The following is a 24,560-nucleotide window of genomic DNA, read 5'->3' on the forward strand; positions in this document are numbered from 1 at the left end:
CGCACAAACTTGTTGGGGCAAGCAAGGATACGGAGCAGGTGAAAAACTCCTTAAAAGTGTGTGTTTGTGTGTCTCTCTGTTCGAGCCTGCACGAGAGTTCAATGTTGTCATTAGCTCTTACGTCTTTCTGACAAATCGCAGTTCAAGGCCCACCTTGGGTGTACCACTTCGGGAGGGGCCGCTCAGTTACTCCCCTCTAGACAAAATCGACTTGGTTGTGACGTTGACAGTTTGTGAGTGTTGTGGCTGATGAGTGAGTGACGCAGCTTGCCCACTGCATCCGTTCATCAACGGACGACGAAAGGCGTGTCTGACGGATGGGGGAGTGGTATTTGCCGATGGAGCCACGATCTAATTGGCTGACGGATCCGTTGCTGCCTGAAAAGTTAAAATTTTCTCAACTTCTGAACGCAAGAGACGGAGCCGACGGAACGGATGGACCCACAATGCATTTCGGGATCGCCCCATGCATAGTCAATGGGATCTGTCAACGGACAGATACAGTGGGCAAGGGGTGTGAGGGCTTGTTCACACTACCTCTGTCCGTCGACGGATCACATTGACTTTGCATGGGGCGTTGCGAAATGCAATGTTGGTCCGTCCGTCCATTAGGCTCCGTGGCCTGCGTCAAAAAGTTGACGAATGTTCAACTTTTCATGCAGCGGTGGATCCGTCGGCCAATCAGATCGCGGTTATGCAAATACACTCCACGCGTTTCCTGGATCCATTTTGCAATAACAAGCAGGAAGAAGCAGGAAAAATCCGGCCGTTATATATTTTTTAAAGAAATGTGGAATGATTGGATTGATTTTTTAGCCACCTGTTGTTTGTGTCATCTTTTGTATTTATATCCACACATCGCCATTGTAGCGGGAAGCAATTTGATTGGCTGCAGTATCCGTCTACATAGACTAGTCCCCTATACGTCAGACACGCCCTCGGTCATCCGTCGACAGATGCATGTAGTGTGAACAAGGCGTGAGAGGTTGCGGGCGCACAGCTCAGGCTGCCGGACGGCGCTGCAAGGAACTTTTATAAACGCAACATTGTTATCCCGCAGTAATCAGCCCGACAGCCCCGAAACGTTAACTGCCTACCGGGAATTCTCCCGATTACCACTCCGCCACCGTGTGTGTGTGTGTGTGTGTGTGTGTGTGTGTGTGTGTGTGTGTGTGTGTGTGTGTGTGTGTGTGTGTGTGTGTGTGTGTGTGTGTGTGTGTGTGTGTGTGTGTGTGTGTGTGTGTGTGTGTGTGTGTGTGTTATTCGATAGCCTGGTAATTTGTATAGGCCTACGTACGGTAGGAATATTCATACTGGTTTAAATAATAAATGTTATAGTATTTCCCATCTTTGCTGAGCAAGAGTTTTGTTTGAAAGTTCAGTGATTGAAACAAATAAAAGCCTGGGCTATTGAAGTTTAATGGTAGGCCTATCACTGTCATGCACCTACCCGATGTCAAGTGGACCGGGTTGAATTCACTGCAGGTCTCTCTTCTTATATCCATCTTACCAAATATATTTTATTACTGTCTTTGTCAACACTCTCTGATCTCACTAATGCGATTAATCGCGTTTAAATATTTCAAACGCTTGACAGCACTAATAAATACATATTAACGTTATTTCCTATTGGATCATATCCGGTCAAATTATCAAATTTGTTTTGTTGCAACTTCACAACAGGTGCGCTTACACATTCCTGAGGCTGTTGCTTATCATCTGTCAAGTGTGAGCATGTGTTTGTAAAGACCAGACCAGTGGGAGCTGATCTCTGAAAGTATGCAGTAGCTCTCGTACTCTCGTCTCGGAAGCTGATCTCACTGTTCTCCATCATGAACCAAACAAGTGTTGGCTGATCCCCTAATACTGAAGACATGCTCTGCAGAATACCACATGAATTCTGTGTGTGGTCCTTAAAATCCAAATTGCAAACAGCCTTGCAAGTCTTTGGTCTGGTCTATTGGTTCTCAGGCATGGAGAGAACCTAGCATGGTGCAGGTCACTTGACTGGGATGGGAGAGGATTGGTCCAAATATAAATGTGCACAAAATAGCAGATGCAAATGATGTAGGCCACAGCAGGTTTGAAAACACTGCACATGTGCACAGAGTAAGCACGGGTACCCATGCTTTGTTAAAGAAATGAAGGGCGCAGAGTTTTCAGCTGGTCATAGGGACTTTTAAAATAGAATGTCGGACATGTTTAATACAGCATCTTAGTAACCAGGCAGCCGCACTGACACAAGGGAGAAACCTCACTCAGCACTTTTCTGTTGCGCCATACACACAAACACCATCATAAGCACACCACCACTTTATGTCATAATATTCATAGGGAATTGTACATGTTATGAGATCTGATTATGAATAAAGGAAAATGCAGATGTCAATTTTTCCATCCACACCTACAAACACACAGGACACACTTATGGAAGAGCAACACTACAGCCCAACAAGGCAAGATATAGAGATAGTAGTCCAAGATACAGGCACTGTGAGTGCACTTTGACTATTATTCACTATTAGATAAAAGCAGGTCTGTTCAGAAAACCAAACCTATGCTTTAAACTAAGAACAGATTAGATAGGAATGGACCCAATCAGATACAGGCGAAAGATGGATGAATATGTCATGATAAAAATAAAGACTAAGACAGGGAGAGCAAAGGGAGATGAGGCAGAGACAGAAGAAAGGGGCACTAACTGACAGAGAGATAAAGATACACAGACTCAAGGTGAGACAGAGAGCAGAGACGCAAGGGGGGACAGACAGACTGAACGCACAAGAAGAGACACAGACACAAAGAGAAATCAGTAAAAGGGATAGGAAGAGACGGAGAGAAGGAGACATCGCCAGACAGACCGCCTGGCAGACCGCCAGCCAGAGAGACAGTTAGAAAGAGAGACAGACAAAAGAGTCAGACAGCCAACCAGACAGACAGAGTCAGACAGTCAGACAGCCAGCCAGACAGACACTGTTTGCGGAGTCAAAACGGTGTGAACCACCGGGGAGCAGACCTGAATTTGACTCATCCTGTCTTCCCGCCTGGTTCCCCATGTTGTCCGTTCAGCAACTCCTCCGATCCCGCTCGGGAGAAGAGATTAATCCAAGAATTCCGTGGCGGCAGGTGGCGTGTGTGGCGGGAGAAGGAGGAGAGGGTAGGGGGGGGTTTGGCGGCCGTATACGGCACTTGCCGTCTGTCCCGCGGGGCAATGTGAGACCGCCGGTTTAGCCACAGTGATGGCCTACCACCTCCACAACCATCCCACCACACCAAAACTCTTCTCCCCTCTCCCTCCTTTACGTCCTGTTGTCTTTGCTTCCACTTCTCTCAGTCTGTGTGCGTGTTTGACAGCGAGAGGGGTCCGCTGTGTGTGTGTGCTTATAGAGAGAGAGAGAGAGAGAGAGCGCGTGTGTCCGCTAGAGCGATGGTAGTATGACACACTGGCAGGCAGCGCCGCGCAGACTTCATTATCGCAAGGATGCCTGGAATCAGCCCAGAGTGGGCGTGGCCTCCTAGGCTTCCCACATGCACACACATGCAGATACAACACCACACACATATACACACTCCTCCTATCCTGAGAGAGCTGTTGACTCTGCTGCTCACTGACTGGCTCTCTCTCACCCACATCAGCGGAGCAACACACTCTGGCTCTCGCTCATGTTGTAGAGTCCAGCCAGTTGAGGGAGAGAGGAAGGGAGAAAGAGAGAGAGGCAGAGACAAAGAGAGAATAACAATAGAGAGTGACAAGGAGAGCAAAAGAGAGAGAGAGAGAGACAGAGGAAGGAGCAAGAAAGGAAGGAAGGAAGGTGAGAGAAACAGAGGGAAGGGCTGTATTTGTTTATACAGCTCCGTCCTTTCATTTCAAGTGAAAGCCGAGTACAAGGGAGCGGGAGTGGGGGTTGAGTTTCACAACCAACAGGACACACACACGCACACACGTACACATTTTGCTTCGTATAACTCTGGATAATGTGAAGGGGATGGAGCTGGGGGTGGGCAATGAGGGGCCATGCTAGGGTTTTGTGGCAATTCACTAGTCACTCACCCAACCGTTCACATTGTAGGAGACCCAGTGGGGGATATTGTGTGTGCTTGTGTGTTGTGTGTCAGTGGGTATATGTTTTTTCCCATCCTCACTTGTTCTCTATGCGTGTGTGAAATATTCATGCTGATAGGAGCCCACAGGGGCTAGATTCAGAAGGCAGTTGACTGGTTTCCTGATGAGTCACTTTCTCTATAAAGTTTGATGTTGGCCTGTGTGTGCCAAAAGTCCCATGGTCAAGTTGAGGTAGATTCAGCCTTAACATAATGGTCTTACAACATAACATTGTACCATTACACGGTCAGGGTCAACTGATAATAATTAGAACAAAAAATGTACAAAATATGTAGAAATTCAACCTTCACTGATAAAAACGTTCCGTGTTTCGATTTTATATTGAAGCCAATGGAGCTTTTCTATTGTAAAAGCTATCGCTTTTCTTTTCTTTTTTAAAGCAAGTTTTACACTGCTTTGTAAAGCTCCATATAAAATATAATTGCACCATACACATAGAGCAGAAACACATGACCAATTAAAATTCCAGCAATTATAGCAGAACGATAGAACTGTATAAAACCTAAAAGTTAAGACTAGACATGCCATTCCTTATCCGCCATTTATGTGAAAGGTCCTTGCAATGGCATGTTTCAATCTTATCTCTGATGGCAATAAAGCTTGTAAATCTGTGGGATGTTTGGGTGTTGTGTGTGAATGGTGTGAACAAGTGGTGCTTGTTTCTCTGTAACTCTCCACTCTTCTTTTGGGCCTTTGAAGCAGCAGATCCACTTCGGTAAACAAACAGTTCTCTAATCCAGCTAAGAATGTTCCCGCCTCAGTACCGGAGGCCCATCCACACCAACCAAAAGACCTTTTATAAGGTCTGGCAAGACAGGACCCCCCCTCTCAACCCTCTTGAACAACATTAAGAGGAGATCTCTCGTCTCTCAGCTCCCCCTCCTTCTCTCATTCTTCTGAACCCCCTCCCAGTCTCTCCTTTTCCCCATTCTCCTCAACTCTCACTCCTTCTTACAGGCTTGTACGTCTTCTCTACCCAAGAGAGGGTAGAGAAGAAACACTGTGTGTATTAACCGATGTAAGTCGCTTTGGATAAAAGCGTCTGCTAAATGCCCTATTTGTAATTGTAATTGGGAGGAATCTCTACAATGACGCAAAACACAAACTTTGTTCACAAACTGCTAACAGGTGATGCCAGGTGAGGGTGGTGGCCTACGGTAATGTCAGATCTTCGAAAGGTCCAGAGTGAATCTGAGCCTTTGAGGTTAACCCTGTAAACCACCAGCTACGGTGAAGACTCCCCAGTTGCGTGTCAGTACCAGTCCAGCTGGCCAGCATTGTCAAACTTGAAGAGAACAAAATTAAATCAAGGTGGCGAACAAAACATGTCTAAATAAATAAATAAATAAAAGAACGCAGCCCAAATAAATCCAAGTAGAGTCGTAGATGTCTGTGTGTCTTGCCAAAATGGTACCATGCATTGAGTTGTGTGTGTGATGTATTGGATGAGAAGTTTGAGTGCATTAGGTTGAGGAAGGGACCACTAAAGGTGTGTTCTTGCATGCATAATGTCCCCCCCTCTTCCCATCCAAACCCCATTCCTCTGTGTAAGCATGCGTGGCATCTGTGCTGAGAGTACCAGCACGAGCATATGGATGTGTGTGTGTGTGCGTGGAGTGTGTCAGTGCGTGTCTGTCTGTTACAGCCGAGCACTTCTGCAGGTTGGGACAGCCACGTGGGACCAGGATGTGATTGATTAGTGCATCTGACAGGTATGAGGACTTACGTGACTACGCGCACACAGACATAAACAAAGACACACACACACAGACACACTCCCTCCCTCTGGGCACACATGTTCAGGCTGGCGTCTGGGTCTAAGCAGATATGGGCACCACATTTCTTGCAGATGCAGACCACGCACTGCACTCTCCTGAACCGAAGCCTGTCTCGTGTACACAGGTGTGTGAAATAAAATGCACATAACGGTGTGCATTATCTGGCCTGTCAAGTTTTGGTTTTCTTCCAAAACTTGACAGGCCAGATAATTGGTTTGGTTTTCTTTAACGTGAATGACGTTAAAAATGGGACTTTGTGCCATTAAAATACAAATCAGGGTTGATACATGTCGAGAGAAGTGTATGACAAACCTTCGGTAATTGGTAAACATGATGAGAAGCCGAGGCTGCCCGAGCTGGAGATGAGTGATTGACAGGGACCCCTAGTGCATGAGATGATTAGCGGGTAGACAGTAGTCCGTAAAGCATTTCTCGGTGGCTCTTTAATGAAGGAGCTTGGGTTCAGGAGGACAGATATCCTGCAGGCATGGGGGAGATTGAGGCCCCTCATTACGGCAAAGCTGGTTCCTTCTGTTAAACATCTTTATCGTCTCGCTGTTAAACTTGGAGCCGAGCTGCTAGAAACAGCCCCCCTCAGTATATAACTCATGGAGAATGTCACAACAACGCTGCCCGCTACGCAAGTTGATTAGCAAAAAAGAGAATTACACTCGGAAATAGGGGGGAAAGAAAGAAACTAAACTAGAAACTTTGTTTTCAGTCTAAAGAAGGTTTTATTTAGTAAAGATAGTTAATATAGAAGGAATAAACGACGATGAGCTGTGCCGTTATTGAAAAATAATGAGGGAATACATAATTTTTCAATATCGGGATAGCCAGGATTGATTTATTGCCCTTATACAACAGTTACCAGCTGGGATTAGATAAAAGCAACTTTTATTTATAATAGTATTGGATTTTTATCGCCTGAATCAGCTGAAATTTAAATAAATATTATATTTCAATATTATTTTTTGGGTCCATGTTTTCTTTGCGTTGTAAAGGAAACATCTGGCCAATAGTTATGTTTGAATGTTGGATTTGTTGCAAAATGATTGGGAAATGTTTAAAAAGACTGTGGTTTACCGTTAAAGAAAATAATGCACACCTTTGGCAACTTATTGACCATTCAGAATCAAGTATTCAACAACACTATGGCATAATACTGCTATAGAACTATAGAATCTCATTACAGTCAATTCATGGAATCAATATCTAACAACAGCTTATAGTGAGGGGCATTTTGAGGCTGAATGCCTTCTTAAAAAGAACCAGTCAATGTATTTTAACACAGATATCCTAACAGTTGAACGCAGGGCTAAGCAGTCAAACGTGTCTGAGGATTTTTTTTTTTTACAAAACTCAATTTCATGCTTCATGCCTGTTGTTGCATAAAATGGTAACAGTGCAATTTCTAACAAAGCCCAGCTTTAAGCTTGAACCGCTACAGCAGGTAAAACCAGGGTGCAACCGCACCCGTCAATAGCCTTTTTCCTGAAAGAGTCCGTCAGGCTCTTCCAGGCCACTTCAGCATTGACATTATTCATTGACATTATTAAGAGCAGGACTGTCTAACGCGTCCGTCCGCTTTTCTCACATACTCCACAGAGACTCGTCTCAGAGCGAAAGCTTCATTGAAATATTGATGAAGCATCCTGAATAAGTCATCCAGCCGCGGCTGGGTTTTAACCCCTTGCGACTGCCGGGGCTCTGCACGGTAGAGCTGGCCCACTGACGAGGGGCGAAGTGACACGAGTCCATTAACCAAACCAACACTGGAGGCTCATTAGTGTAGCCCGCTGTGAGGAGGGTCACAACTCTTACCCAACTGGTCCTCTTTTAGCCCCCCCAACACTGATGATGATGGGCATGATGATGGTCGTGTGTGTGTGTGTGTGTGCGCTTGTGTGTGTGTGTTTGTGGGGGTGTGTGTGTGTGATCTGTCCATTGAAATCATCTTGAGTGAGTGCTGGAAGGGAAGGGGTGCCATGCCTGGTCGGAGAATGACCGACAGTCAAACTATGACATAGTGCTTCAGTCAGTTATTACTAACCATCGATCCATCTATAAAACACTGTATATAGTTTGACCTAGTAAAACAAACATATTAAATACGCATTTAGATGTAATGATTTAATGACATAATTGATGCTTATGCTTTAAGACAGAAAGTGAAGGCATTTTTTTTTCTGAACTTAGGAATACCGTTAAATCACAGATAATACCCAAACATTAACGTTAATACCCAACACAGCCATGAAGGCCTCTGTGTTAGATAGGCAGTTTTCTTTTCGATCATTTTTTTTACTTTATTCCTTTTTTAGTAAAGATTAAAGCGTACATCTGGCCTCCAGAAGTGAACGGATGAGCTTAACCCAGATGGCTACTACAGCATCTAGTTCACTAGACCAAAAGAAGCAAAGCTTATCATTTTCAAGTCAGACCTAGTCTGGTCATATTGGCGAAAAATATTGGTGAAAAATACGTGCAACAAATGCCCAAAAAGCTTTAGAGAATCTGCCATTTAGCAACATCCTTGACAATTCAAAAGACTTGCTGATTCCCTCTCTTTGACATCAATAAACCAAACCAACTGAGACCTTTCCAAGATCCTTTCAGCAGCATCATATCATACTGTGCAAATATCGTGGGTCGCCACCCCAATCTATATTCAAAATATGGCCTTTCCTTTGAGAAGGTAATACGCAAGAGAGTCCCACTCGTAAAGTGCTGATAGTGGCAGGGTTGCACGTGGCCGCTCATCCACCGTGCATGTGTGGCTAGCTCTCCCAGATAACTGGATTTTCCGCTAGTTGCACAGTCTGATGTAGACTTACTGTTATGACTTCAAATGTCTTTAGATACTTTACTGGCATTCACCCACACTGTATGCACTTAAAATGCACAGAGGGAAACAATTTGCTTTACATTAAGCAGTCTTTTCTTATAGTCAAACTCTCATGGAGACCTTCCTAAAATTTGAAATTGTTTTATTTAGATTATTTTAGATTTGAGATATATTTTTTCGTATATTCAAATATCTACGGTTTATCAATCAGTCATCGTCCACAGCCCTCTATGCCTGTCAGGCAACTCCAAGTGGGCCCCGACGCCGAGGCAGAGAAAGACAAAGGGATGTGGCCATCACGTCTGTCCTCTGGTAGCTTGGTGGACAGATGGGTCATGATGCCATGATGTATAGTTAACGTCCTGGATGTCATCAGTGTATGTAATGGGGCGTTGATGAGAAAAACAAAGCCACCTGGCCTGCTCATTGATAATGACTGACCCTGCTTTTGGGGCTACGCATTATGCCTCAGACACTGGTGGATGAAACAGGGATCCCGCATGCAAATGCACTTTTTATGAAAGGCTTATTGTAGTTTGTCCAGCACTGCATGATGAGAGAGTGTGTGTGAATGTGTGTAAGTGCGTATTAAAACCGCAATCATTACAGTTCGCACCTCTTTTAAAGAGGCACCGCTTTGATTACAGAATACATTTATTAAACACTGACACCAAATTCTGCTTGGTTAGCCAATAGCTGTCGACCACCAAAAGTAGGGCAGACCAAGCGCTGTCACAGTAATTAATTAATTGGGTTTGATACAAAGTAGGGTCGCTTGTATTCTTGGGTGTGAGTATGCTTAAAAAGTGCCATGTTTGCTAATTAGGAACCCCTCGTTCAATGGTAGCCTTTCATATGGGTTACGCTGCAGAACTCGGAGAGAGGAAGAGAGGAACAGAATGAGAAAAAGAAAAGCAGGATAGAGGAAAGATTTTTTCATCCGGGCTTTGGTAAAGAAATCAATTTGTGATGCTTGAACCAACAGTCCTTTGAAGAGCAACCTTGGTTTAATACAGCACACATAAGCTTTTATCTCAGTGTCAGAGCGGACTCTACAACTAGAAACTTTAAATAATACAACTAACACAAAGATTCCTCCCTTAAACATCAAGCAAATTTTCCTGATGTGGGCTTGAATTAACTGCTCGTTTAGTAGTATAATGCCCATTAAACCAATCTCATAAATGTAAGGATACTTACTGGAGTAATACAATTGATTGTGAGAATTACACAGCATTGCATAACACATTCTCTATGTTGATTGGGAGAAACTCAGTAAACTTAATGGTGGTACAACTTTTCCACAATTAATGTCACACCCATACGAACCAGTACTTTCCTCTATTAGAAAAGGACGAGTGTGACGGTCCACCTTATTACAAAATAGTGCATAGTTTTATAAAGTAAATTGCTTCAGAAACAAAAAAAACGGAGTCAGGTGATGACCTTATGAACGCCTAGATCCACCATACCTCTGCTATTCATAAACAGAACTGAAGGCATAAAAGAAGTGCCTGACTCCATCATGTCACACAACATCTTTTTGGTGAACTTGCATCATACTAATCTTGCCAAACCTGTACCAACAATAAGAGACATGACCAGACAATCACACTGTGCACCCAGGCAGGCAGACGCATAGAAGACTGTAGATCGAGAGGCTCTACATTCAATATGGACACAAAAAATGTAATAGCAAGTAAACTAAAATGATTAATGCAATCCAGAAATGTCCCCAATAGGATTCTTGCAGATACTAAATGTAAACAGGATTCTCAAACTCATTACACAACTAAACCGAACAACCCAAATACACAAAATGAGAGCATGGGATCAATTAAGGTTGATCCATCCCATTCCATACCCATGCATCAGAAAAATTAACCCTCATATTTTCCACTTTGCTTCCATATCCAAGGCTTATTTTTCCAGTCACAATAGCAGACAGTGAATGCAGGAAATTCCAAAAATATGGGCCAACACCCTAGACACCTGCACACTCTAAATACAGCAAACAGTAAGTAAAATAAATTGTGAGCAAGAAATTAAGAATGACCATCTGTGGGATAGAGCTGCTGAAGCTCTGTGGCCCTCTAGTGGCCATTCATTGTTAGTGTGGCTAGTCTTGACATTAAAATGCTGATATAAAATGGTATGCTGTCACTTCACAATTACAGTACATTTCTATAATAACGTCAACATTCATTTTCATATTAATATGGCCATATAATCTGCGATTGGACATAAACTGTAATCGTTCCCTCTGAAAGCATCTATTATCACTATTGTTCACATTATTTCTTTGATAACTGGTCAAGATCAAACAATACAAAAATGATTCACATTCATATTCAATTGATGACGAATACACACAGAGTTCACTGTTCAAAGCCACCTCATCATTCAGCATTGGAAACACATCATCCCCCGCAACCACCCAATCATAATACTTCATAATCATTGACCATAAAAATGCACTATAATTCTAAAGTCAAAGAAGGTCAACATGGTGAGTGGGGCACAGGATCACATGACTCTCTGTGATTGGTTATTGGCCTACCAGTCAGGGTCCGGGGGCGGGCCTCTGGCAGGTCTGAGATAGCTCCAGTTGTGACGGTCTTTCTCATCCTGGAAGTGGCTGCTCCCAATGCCGGCTTGGCCAGAGCATCGTCGCTACTGGCCCTCTTCATCTGCAACACAGAACACACATCTGGTGGTAAGGCCACACAGCGCACTGAAGGCTGGGAGGAGGTAGACCACTTACTCACTAAATCAGAGAGAATCAGAGATTCAAGAGCTGATACATTCACTATCCTAGTTTCTACAGGCGTCCGTTTTTTTAGCATCAAATCATTTCAATACTTTAGCCAACAGACATATGGCGGTGTATGAGGGGTACTTAATCGTCACATACCCTACTGAGGCGCAGGTCTGAGGCCAGCGTGTTGGAGGACCTGGAGGTCTTTAGGGAGCTGGAGGGTATGGTGGAGGAGGAAGGAATGGACGCATGTCTGGCCCGCTCTGGGGGCCCTGCCTTGGGCAGCCCCACCTTGGTGGTGGCCCCTTTCAACATGGCCGTTTGTCTGCTACCAACACCTGGACACAACAAGAGTGAATATAAGATAAATAGCCATTTGAGTAAAGACATTTTTGCACTTCAAATTCATGATCACCTGTCTAACAACGCTTAGTAGCAGCTCTCACAACTGGCGGGTTTAGTTACTTTAAATACCCGCATAAATGACTTACTAATACTTCGGGCACAACCACGTCGCCTGGAGCTAATGGAGAAGGGACAAGCCAACACTTAAAACCCACTGGTTGTACAAACAGGAGTTACACTGAGAGGAGTAGTGTGGGTGAACAGAAACTAATATTCAAAGCACTGGATACACTGTTAACAGGAAGTGGATGCATTAAGACTTATAAATATGTGCAGTCAGTGTCCTTGAGGAGCCAATCTACTTTAGCGGGAGGGCAGCCAGTATCTGGTGGAAAGAGCATTGAGAGAGAGAGAGAGCGAACGAGAGAGAGAGCGAACGAGAGAGCGAGAGTGCAGGATGCGGGGAGAGCCATCGCTGGGCCCGTGATGAGCCGCCCACAAGGTCCCTCGAGACCGGCAAACTCATTGATTGAAAAAGCAGAGGTGATGCTGGGGTTACAGTCTCTTCAGCCGCGTGCTTGGTGAAAGAGAAGGCCCTGTTAATGGGGCCGTAGCCTCCTTACAGGTAGTAAATGGGGACAGCTGTGGGGCAGGGTCCCCTGGCTGGATGTTTTGGTCACCCGCTCTTCTCCTGACTGCTCGTTTACTGCTGTAAAACTAATATGCTGTCCCCTTTACATTCAGTAAAAAAGTTAAAAGAAACACATGACACTAAACTACATGGTTGCCTAGAAGCACTTAAAAACAGTGACAGTGTATGTTCGAGGGTTAATGAAACCCTGACAGGCTTTCTAATAAAGAACATACGCTTCGGCATTACTGTGTGTGTGTGCGTGTGCGTGTGCGTGTGCGTGTGTGTCCAATGGAACAGCATATGCTGAAGGCCGGATCCTGTGACCGTCACCTGGCTCTACTTCTAGTCTACTACTGTACAGTATGTTCAAGCTTCTTATTCACTGATCCCAGATCCCTTCCTACTGAGACTCCTTTGTCTGCAGAGATTGTTGATACATTTCAATATTTGTTTTAGTATATATATTTTTTTAAGTTCATAAGTGTAAGTACATTCAAACATGGATGGAGGAGACAGAAGATGCAACATTAGCCCACACTCATGGTGAACGTACATTCTTGTTTGATTTAGAAATAGTCTACGCATGCTGGGAGGATGCATTTGTTGGAGTTGACAGCTTTGTTTACTCAATGCGTAAAACAGTAGGTAAATAAAGGCAAGTCAAATATCTCCCACATCATTTGCTTCGCACCATTATGTCCTCAAAGGGAACGCTGGTAGAACATTTTTAATTTAAATCACATTGTAGGACAACTGATCATTTACCCAAGTTGGCAAGATATGAGAAGAAATCTTTAAGATTTAATCATCTTTAAGATTTAAATAGCATGTGAAAAGTCACAAAAACAACTATTCACTGACTCATCAAAGTGTTTTTCGCAGAGAGATGACCTGTTCCTATTCTTCTGCAGCTAGAACACTTTTCTCAGGAGTGCAATGCTGTTCCATTTTAGGCCCCTTCACAACGTCCTACTTAGACAAACCCGAAAGGCTTAAACAGGAAGAGAGCCTAGTTCCTTTTCGACTCAACAAGCATGCACATGCAGAAATGACAGAGGCACCGCTAGTGGCACTGGCAACTTATTATCATTTCTCACTGTAGCAGGAATCACATCCATGTACGGTTAAATGCTACATGCCAAGTAATGAAACTGGATCAGTCTCGCCAACTTAAAAGTTGGAACTTGCCCTGTAAGTTAGAAAGCAGAATATGATTTGTAGGTACCACAACCCAAACTATTGGCTTGTTCGCCGTTGTAATTACATTGGTGCTTTTTAAAGCAGAGCAGTGGAGTGAACGACTCTGAGATCTAAGTTGCTGGTGAAACTAAGCCGCCAAGAAGTGACATAGAGGATGCCAGGACTCTGAGGATCCACCGATATTAGGCTCATCAGTTTGGGCCCAAATCTAGCAAATCAAATCAAATCGAAACTTATCAGTCAGTTCAGACCCACTATGGCAATTTACCATTGCCGTAGTCGTATCTACACTTAATATTACTAGTTTTTGTTGTGATGGCTTCCTACAGTATAACCTGGATGAACATTATTTAGCAAGCAACTTACTCTCCCCTCTCTGAGGGGTTGAGATAGAAAACGAACTACCCCCCTAGAGAAAACACGTAATGCAGCCAAAATTACGTAATGTGTTATTTACCCCGAAAATAAAACACTGGAAAACGCCTTAAAAAAAAGAAGCACTTTCCAAGTCAAAATAAAGAGCTCCAAATTACAATGTTGAGGTTTGACATGCACTAAAACACAAAACCGAAGAAAGACTTTGAGCCCAAAACTAAAATAACCACCAGCCACTACCACTACAAAGTCCAGAGCAAGCACAGCTTTCCCTGCACAGGCTTTTGTTGCACTGCCCATCCCGGCTCACCACGGCCACCACAAATAAGTTAGGATCAGCAGCATAGTGTATAGCTTTCAGCATCTCCTACCTATTTGCTGACCTTTCACCAAAGCATATTTATCTTGGCTGGTACACTGATACCATCACCAGTTCTGTCTCTGTATGCAAATCACAGAAGAGGATAGGAACTCACTGCCTGGCTTCAACAGGAAAAAATGTTATCATATCTCTAAAAGATTTGTATAGCAGAACATGAGCACGGCTGTCAGAAAAAATAATCAGGAAATAGATAATGCAATGCTCTACTTCCTTACACGTTTCAAGCCACATACAATGTGATTTTGTGTGGCACACACAAAGCCGTTTTATTTCCATTCACATTAGAACCAGATTCACACTTATTGCAAGTAAACAGTGTGTCACATAATTAATCATCGCCAATCAACGACTTGAAGTAATCTATTAGGATGTGTCAGAGATGAGCCTTGCTTGGATTCACAGGGGCTTTACATTGAGAAGGTCCGCCTCTTATCCATAATGACAGCTAGCCAATAGGAGTAGCCAGAAGGTTGATTCAGTCAGTACTTTCCAAACCGAGGCTGAAAGAACCTGGTATGAATGCTAGCGTGCTTCATCATATCCTCTGATGTGTTCCTGTTGTGCTAAAACAATGGAACTACTCATAGGCCGCTTCAATAGAAGACTATGTGAGCTCAGAGCACATAGAATAATACACTAAAATGAACTAACAGGATGCCAAAAGATGATCAAAAAGCTAACCCTGCTTTGTTTCATTTTCTAATTGCTGTAGGCATTGTAACCCATGTACAAAATGCATTTAACTTTCTTCATCACATGCAATTATTCAACTAGTTCATATTTCAATCCAAATCACACAGATAAAACTGCTGCAGTCCAGAATTGAGCAAATGCAGAGACCGTGAGAGACATAGAAAAAAACTCACGTGATTGGAATCAGAGGTTTCCGAGTGCTTCTGCACCCACTGGTTGCCCCAGACAACATATAGATCTCCATCCATTAGCATTCAGAACAAGCCAGTGGAGTTTGTCTGTCAAACACAGTGAAGGGAGAACGCCCCAAGAACCAGGAACAGTTACCACTCTCTAGATGAGGGTAAGATAATAGGAGTTGATTTGACTCTCTATGACACACACACACACACACACACACACACACACACACACACACACACACACACACACACACACACACACACACACACACACACACACACACACACAGACAGAGACAGAGCGTAAGAGACTGAAAGGGCTCTAGCCATGCACAGGTTTCTTCCTCTATTCGCTTACTGTTTTTCCAAGGTTTGTCTTAGCAGAAAGCCAAGAGAAAAGGGAGCAGAAGAGTTGGGCTCTTGTTTGGTAGAAAGCTGCTGCACCAGGAGACTACAGACAGATACTTATTTTATCCTAACACAAAATGGCTATTTTGGTTTGAATCAGGAGGTTCCTCGACTTTATGCGGCTTGTCATCTGATTGTGCCTTGAATCATGCATGTTTTCTGTGGTTTTGTGACAACACAATTGGTCCATTATATGCGGTTTGTTTAAAGCCTAGTCAGTATGAGGTAACGACCTGTGGTACTTCAGCCACTTCAGCGACCAGGGGCCGTCTAATACGGCACCCGGCTGTATGTCTCCGACGAGGTAGAGATTAGTCCATGGCTTGGGGCAAGAGCCATGGATGCATCAGGATTGAGAGTTTAACTGTCTTGGCGGCTCCAATCTAAACAATAGCCTACCATGCAGACAAAAGCACTCTTTGTCACACTAAGTCTCTTCTCAACACGCGGGTGGAAATTCTGTGGAATAGGCCTTTCGCTTTCTGCACTTCCAAACTGTTTTAATTTGTATCCCACAGCGCTCAGCATGCCAGAGACATGAGTGAGTGGGCAGAGAGGCACACTGCTCTCGGGCCTCAGATCACACAGGCCTCGGTTTGGACTGAATGGTGAACCAATAACTTCACCCTGACCACACCCCAGCACCACCACAAAAGTAGAAAAAATAAACTGCAAATACTAGACAGGAAGTATGCAAGAGATTTGTGTGGGAAGGGCCTGGCACCCGATACCTATGTTCTTATGTTTCAATTAGCTTTGCTGGGCCAGCTGTGCCCTCTTGAATCCCTGATGGGTATTGGTGGACTTACAATCCTACAATGATAATCATATAATGAGCTACAGCATCTCCAAATTCATAGCCAAAACGTATGTTATATAATTGTGACTAGCCTCAATCATATGTTTCTAAATAAAATAATAATACGGCAATTTCTTTCAAATGGACACTTGTTTTCAGAGGCTACTTGAAACGAGAGGAAACCAGACCTTTGGGTCAGTCTCCGGTCAGGCATTAATAAATAATGGACAGCCATAAAGATTAGTTGTTCTCGGAGGCAGGGGAAGAGATACATAATGCTGGACCAGACTGGTTGGTTCGATACTGTAATCCCTTGGGGTGATACACTAACATGGAAGGCAAACACATGGGACATCTTAAGTGTTTCCTCCTCCCTCCCCCTCCCCCATCTCCTCCTCTGTACAGGAAGCAGCGCTGAGTCAGAGTCTCCACAAGCATAGAAGTAAAAATAAAGGGCAAAGACAGGGATTCAAACCGAATGTGCCAGATAATGAGCCTAGCCCGTTTTATTCTGCTATTCCTTTGATTCTAAAAATAGAGTTCAGTTCATCAGTTGGGTCAAATGTAACATTTGTGCTGGAAATATATTTAAATGTGTCCAATACTATTATTATTATTTTTATATCTCAATAGTACAGCCAAAGCTGTTGCCTAGGAAACACTTACTGCCATGGCAACATTGACAGCTTTCTTTCAGTATTAACTATTATCAAGGTCAGCATGGGTGACAAGAACACATCCAGAATTCTCAAATTACCTTGGGGTGGGCATTGGCAAGAATCTGGTGGTAGGATACACATCACGATCGAAGGGTCACAATTCAATATATTGTGTTATATATTGCAATTCTTTTGCAAAGAGATGTATTGCAAAACGTTTAAGGTTAAGTTGAAAACAAATCTAGACGCTCATGGTAGTTTTAGGTAGTGTTTTGGTGTAAACAAATCGTAACATTCTGTGTGAAGAAGCGGAACATCTTTGATGTTCCGCTTCTTCTTCTGTTGTTGTTAGGCTTACTCACCATCTCAACACTGTTTTGTAGATAGATGAGATTACAGGACATAGATCCCGCAAATCAAGCCAGCCATGTCAAATGTAGACAACGTGTCACGATCAAATGTATATAGCATGCGCCATGAATCAATCAATATTATTTTAGGTTATCGATTTTTTTTCCGAACCCTATAAACCCAGCATAATTGGTAATATTATGTTTCTACCTACCTACCCTGCTTCCTGATAGTACTCGCTCATCTTCAGATTTTTTACAGGTGGCTAACTTGCCAGTCACCTGTTTTTGGGGAGTGGCTTAAGAGGGGGGCCAAAAGGTGGGGGTGGGATTTTTTCGGTTTGATATCTATCTCTTTCTGGTTTATCCAACTTGCCAACCCTACCCTTAAGTCACTAACTATCATCAAATGAGGAAATCCAATGTTTTAGAGAATTAAGAATGTTACAAACTGGGTGTCGGTGGGGACCGTTCTGGGGAAAGAAAAAGAAAAAAACGCTTGGTTAATGATATGTTTTCCATTGCCCAATAGTGTTTTTTCGGCCCTAGAGGGTTGGTGGAGCTAATGCTACAGACTCACTCTTCAACTAACTTTGAAGAGTTAACTTTTTTTTCTATTCTCTGTTCACGTTGCCAGTAAACCAACTGCTTATTGACTGACTTCACAATGGCAAAACTCTTTTGATAACAGTGAAGTATGGTCCAAATACACACCTGCAATACCGCTTATAGGTGTGGATAAAGAGAACAAAACAGAAATCGTCAAGAAGCAAATTCACATAAGACAATGTGTGCATATTTAATTAAAGAAATATTAGGCAAAATAAATTAAATTGCGCAAAGCAAATTTCTATCAAAATAATCGTGAGGGTGAACAGTCCAGGAAATAATGATTTACCCCAGTCCAGGAAATAAAATGCTGATGTACACATCAACATGGTACTGTAATGAAACACTTAATGGGAATTGAGGTTTAACTAAAACCAGCCCTTAAGTACACACCTTTGTGGTAGGCTCATAAACATGAAAGCCAGGCAGGGTTACTGCCGATTAGCTTTAAAAAAAAACCAGTGTCTAGTTGTGCTTAGTTTCAAACAATTACATGAGAGACAACCTCTCTTGTAATGAATGTTTGTTCTGCTGATGATGACCATGGTAGCTCGACAGTTGTACGTGACAGTTTCTGGGAGAGGTGACTGCATATGGCAGCCATAGGTTGCTATAGAAACATTATAGAAACATTGCATTTTATAATATAATTGACCTGCTAAACTAGGAATCCATTTTGTTCCACTGTCCCTTAACGATTAGTCTACAAAACTCTAAGCATTTAGAACTTCAACTATTTCCCGAAACATATTGACCAAATGTTAGCTCTTTAAAACCCATTTCCTTTTTTTCCCTACAGCACAAACAAAGCAGCCCATGCTTCAGTGTTGTTAAACACAATAAACATAAAAAAGCCAGAATGTGTTAATGTATGCGTTATACATTTAACGTGTTGGTAGGACCACGTCAGCAGCTCTCACGCATCTGTGCAGCATCTGGACGTAGGGAAGCAATGTGGTGTGCAAACTCTTTAGCTGGGTATAAGTACAAGAGGAAGTGGGATGGATTAGGCTATGAGCACCATGCTGAGAGAAAGGCTTTGCTCTGCCTCTCTGTTCCCCTTCACACTGGGGGAGACATGAAACCAGTACACACCAGGACACCGATCCCAGCAGAGGACACAGTGGCAGTTAAAAGGAGGAACATTGTGGCCAGGCAGTGTGCTGCACTTCAAATATATTCTATTACTTATGAGGAAACTTTGCGTTTCGGTTTAAGTCTTGTTCTCTGTTCAACAAAATGGGTGACGGGGTCTGCTGTGTCACCTGCTAAAATACCTGTTTCGGAAAAAGCCTGGAAAATGACACGACACACATACTGGAGACAGCTGTTGGCAAAAATCCCTGCTTCAAATCGGGTTTTAGCTGGAATCCGAATATTTCCAGACAGTCACACATAAAACGTACTCTGTGATGGGTAGATACGTGGATCAGTTTTAGCTTTGAAAAGCTCTCTCCTGACTGCCTGTGGTCTGTTGTGAATTATGCAGCTCCACACAGCATAACTACTGCACAGCACCCGAATATGAAAGAGCTTCCAGACGAGAGCGTCAGCATAAATCCGCACCCAACACAGCGAGTCAAAATGCGCTGAGTCAAGTGATGGCCTATATCAGGTCAATAGCAGTTTGGATTCACTTTAGGCCTTCTGATCTACTGAGCCAGGAACCTGTACACCCCTAATAACAGGTGGAAACACCACTAGGATTTGAAAGGGCCATTTCAAAAGGTATAAGCCGTTTAGATACGTGAAATTGATGATGGTGGTATTAGGTGGGATAAGGCTTCTTGCCCAGGGATACCAACAGGTAGACTTTGGTTTTGAATCCAGAATCTTCCGGCTGGGAGTCAAGCTCCCAAACCACTAAAATATCAACCGACTATTTTCATACTCCACTGCTTTTCTTGGATAAACATTAAGGAAGTGGAAGCCGCTGCATCTATATTTAATACATTTAAACGCCTACAACTTATCCTTCTCAAAAACAAGCTCCCATGTGGGCTCAGCTTCCTGTTTGGTCAGTGTCAAAGTTCATCAATGCTAAACATTCACAAGTCAGAGCCATGGCCTAAGGACTTCACATGGGCTCTCTTTCTGCATGTTGAGAGTAGGTGGTTCCCATAGAAACACTGGCTGTAGTCTATAAGAGTGTTTGCATGATGGTCTATGAGGGTATTCAAAATTCAACAATTACAATGTATGAACACTGTCTAATTTAAAAGGAGTGTCCTGTGAAATTTTTGCACCTCACACAAAAGCTTCTGGAATGTGGTATTTTTTTGATGAGGCACTGTGGGTGGTGTTGTTGAATGGTCTGGGTGAGACAGACAGACAGAAAGGCAACACACAATGGTCATACATCTATCAACTCTTGTTATCTGCATGCAATTACTGCCACTCCCACATGTGCAGACGTCATCACGGTCAGACGTCATCTGTAAACTAGCTCGTCCTGTTCCCCGGTAGCAAATTAGACTATCATCCAATTATAGATCAACAACAACTTCTTGCACATTTAATGTGGACCTGTGAACCCCTTTAATTTAAGGCCTTGAAATACAAACCTGACTTAAAACTAAACCAAGGATAATAATGACTGAGCCATGACTAATGTAAACACTGAAGCAAAGGCTGTGTAAGTGGGACATTAATGTTCACAGACACCATCCCTGCAGTGACTTTGACAAAAATGACTCGGCCTACATAGGCCATTTATAGAAATGGCAACATTCCCTATAGTTAGTGAATGTGGGTGGGGTAATTCACAAGCACACCAGCTGTCACTGGGACATTTGATTAAATATTGTTGTGAGACTTCAAAACCTAACATTTGACCAATGATGTGTGATAGCGAATGTAATGAAATAAAATGAGATTGGACTTGTAACAGTTTTTATTTGGGTGCTGATACAAGATCCTTTCATTCATCTGAAGTGTTAAAAATGAAAGTACTGTGCTAAATACCTGTCCATACATACATACATACATACTGTGCTACATTTGTGTTATATTAAGAATCATGTCACATGAATTGGACCTGAAGTCATCCAAGGAATAGCCTTTCCCTTTCGTCAGAAACAAAGGTGCCTCCACTCTGTCGACTTCCTCATTCTTAATTTTCCTTATCTTTGTAATTAGGGGCTCCTCTTGTGGCCCAACGGACATGCCAGTCCACTGCAATCCTCGCCAGACCTCCACTCTTCAGGAGATAACAGCCTTCTAACAGCTCTCTTCAGCTCCTTTCAATAGACAGAACTGTGTTGAGTTGACAGGCAGGCAGGCAGGCAGGCAGGCAGGCAGGCAGGCAGGCAGGCAGAAAGACTGACTCCTATGTCATTTCTGGTCGTCCGTCATACATACAGCGTGATTTCCTCCAGTTCATGATACGAGTTAGATAACCACTCTCCCTAGAGGACAGGGATGGATGTAGGACGAGGTGGAAGAGCACACAGCTTCCTAGTCCTGTTGATATGAGCGACCTAGTTGTCCTGAAATGATGACGCAGCATATTCATATGCCTAAGAAACTACAAATTCATGGTGCGTAGACGTATAAAAGTCACTTTACAAAAGTTAATTTATTCACAATTTAAATAGAATAACCAATGCTCGGTAGGAGAAAAACTCTGTGTATTCATGCCTTGCTATTAATCAATACAACTTCAAGTTAAACTATGATGGTGGCTGGATGTCTGACAAGCTGGTCAGATGAGAACAGCAGTGATACCCATTGAAAGGATATGGAGGTCGACACACTCCTCCAGCCTTATGAGGACATAGAGAAGATCAGTGAAACAACCACGAGGTGGACACACTCCAGGAGCCTTATGAGGACACCCGAGGAGAGGACCAATGAAAGGACCTGGAGGTGGACACACTCCTTGAGCCTTATGAGGACACAGAGGGGACCAATGAAAGGACCTGGAGGTGGACACACTCCTGGAGCCTTATGAGGACACCTGAGGAGAGGACAAATGAAAGGACCTGGAGGTGGACACACTCCTGGAGCCTTATGAGGACACCTGAGGAGAGGACCAATGAAAGGACCTGGAGGTGGACACACTCCTGGAGCCTTATGAGGACACCTGAGGAGAGGACCAATGAAAGGACCTGGAGGTGGACACACTCCTGGAGCCTTATGAGGACACCTGAGGAGAGGACCAATGAAAGGACCTGGAGGTGGACACACTCCTGGAGCCTTATGAGGACACAGAGGAGAGGACCAATGAAAAGACCTGAAAGTGGACACACTCCTGGGCCTTATGGGGACACAGAGAGGACCTAGAGGTGGACACACTCCTGGAGCCATATGAGGACACAGAGGAGAGGACCAATGAAAAGACCTGAAAGTGGACACACTCCTGAGGCCTTATGGGGACAAAGAGAGGACCAATGAAAGGACCTGGAGGTGGACACACTCCTGGAGCTTTATGAGGACACAGAGGAGAGGACCAATGAAAGGACCTGGAGGTGGACACACTCCTGCAGCCTTACGAGGACACTATAACAGTACAAGTTTGGGAAAAGTTATGGACCAGGACGAAAATACACTGCTGCTGTTGCTACTGTCACCTCCTGAGGACATACACGGGAACAGAAAGCAAAGGTGTATATGCACTGCCTTCAATGACATATACAGTTCTATAAAAATACCAAAACCAACCAAACAACCAACAGGGGCCAAATTTCGTCACACAATACTTATGTTTTACCCTACCCCTTTCCTGTCTTCACTATCAAAATACGAATGGCAAACAACAAGATCAAATAATGTCTGTCATGGCTATTTGAGATTGTGAATAATAATGATCAGAATTAGCCTACTGCAGTAGCCTACTTTTGACTGGTTGACCATACCTCAGACACCATCTGCATGTGTTTCATTCTGTCGGGGACAGCCAGTTCTCAACTCAGCTCAGATTATCCGCCAACGAAAAAATTCTAGAGCCGTTTCCATCTGGTATAGGCTTGCTTGTCATGAAAAAGAAAAAAGGTGTTATTACCTAAAACGTTCACAATTGTGGTAGCTAAGAGGAAGTCATATTGCATAGTTGCAATTGCTTAGTATTTTATTTTGGAGCATAGGCCTACTTCAAAAAATTAGACAAAGTATGACGTTTCATTTGTTCCTATGGTCAGGGCTTTACAATTCAGATCCAAGAAAAATGTATGATGTTTAAAGCAACACAAATTTAAAGATATTTAATTAGCGTCAATTTAAGAGCAATACATTTAGTCAATCATCTGTAGCTTATTCAAATAGTTTATAACTGATTGCTACGAGATTATTGTAGGACCCTAACATACGGAACTACAAGTGTTCAAAGTTTCACGTAGGATCCGTCAATAAATGCCTGTCTTTTGCAGCAGTGCATTAGAAACTAGCCGCTGGCAATATGAAATGCCAATTTCAAAACAAAAAGGCACAATTATTTGGGAGTAACTTTGGATGCATATGCTTCGTGAGTCTACCAGTATTTTGTCACGTAGCTGTTCAAAAAGCATAGTATAAATGAGCACAGTATATTGATAGAGAGAAAAGCAGCTACTCGTTAATCACCTCAAGTTTGGCAGTTGGACAGTGGCAACAGTAACACATGGCAACATATTGGTTTCCTAATGATTTTACAACGCACCTTTCCGCCACAGACGGGGCATTAATATAGGTGCATCATAAAACCTTAATGTGGAATGCGTCGTGCCTGCCAAACCTCTCCACACACTGGACTTCCTAGAGAAGCGGTAGCCGTGAACCTCCATGCATCATTCAACGCACTCAACCTGACCGAGTCACACGACTGTAAATAAAAACAACAACGCTCAACCTTGAATTAAGTATAGCCAATTGAATAGGACGTAGGATAAGGATGACTTACACTAGCATTTGCATAAAGTTGCCAAACCGTTCGGTTTATGCCATAGGCGAGGAGCCGTCAGTCTGGTGAAGATAGCAAAGCCATCACGGGCAAAAAACGACTCTGACATCTTCTCTAAATTTGGCTCACTGAAATGCTTGTGAGAGCAAAATATTCACTTGTCACTCGGTCAAATTAATTATACATTTCGCCGTAGGAACTAAAAGTACGCCGGGGATAAAAGTTTGTTCTGCACCTTACCTTTTCGATATTGCGGCTCCTCTGCTGTTGCTACTGGATGCTCGCGCCTGTCGCGTGTCATACAAGTATCGGCTAATTACGGCACGAGCCGTTAGATGGAGCCCGTGAGTTTGGTGCATTGTCCGTGGTGAACTCTGGGTACTGTAGTTTTCTTTATCTACACTGTAAATGTTATTTAAAAACTATTATAAACTATCAAATAAATAACGGTTGATTCACTAAAGTCTTACTATTGAGTGCACGATTTACTCAATCAATACTTAAAAATAAATCAAATGATAACCAACTCAGGGATGTGAATA

The 24,560-nt window shown here is 43.2% G+C and overlaps 1 protein-coding gene across 1 annotated transcript in view; it reads right to left on the minus strand.

The window, feature by feature from the left end:
- The window catches only part of specc1 (sperm antigen with calponin homology and coiled-coil domains 1), a 65,528-nt gene extending 41,220 nt beyond the window's left edge, over positions 1–24,308 (minus strand). Inside the window, exons 1-3 of the mRNA XM_079738548.1 lie at positions 24,259–24,308; positions 11,664–11,845; positions 11,310–11,439 (exon numbers count right to left, since the gene is read on the minus strand). Of these exons, the coding sequence (XP_079594674.1) occupies positions 11,310–11,439; positions 11,664–11,822 (289 nt within the window). The 5' untranslated portion in view covers positions 11,823–11,845; positions 24,259–24,308. The remainder of the gene's footprint in view (positions 1–11,309; positions 11,440–11,663; positions 11,846–24,258) is intronic.
- Positions 24,309–24,560: the final 252 nt, after the last annotated feature.

The sequence above is a fragment of the Pollachius pollachius genome (genome assembly GCF_949987615.1).
Source record: "Pollachius pollachius genome assembly, chromosome: 6".
NCBI lineage: Eukaryota > Metazoa > Chordata > Actinopteri > Gadiformes > Gadidae > Pollachius > Pollachius pollachius.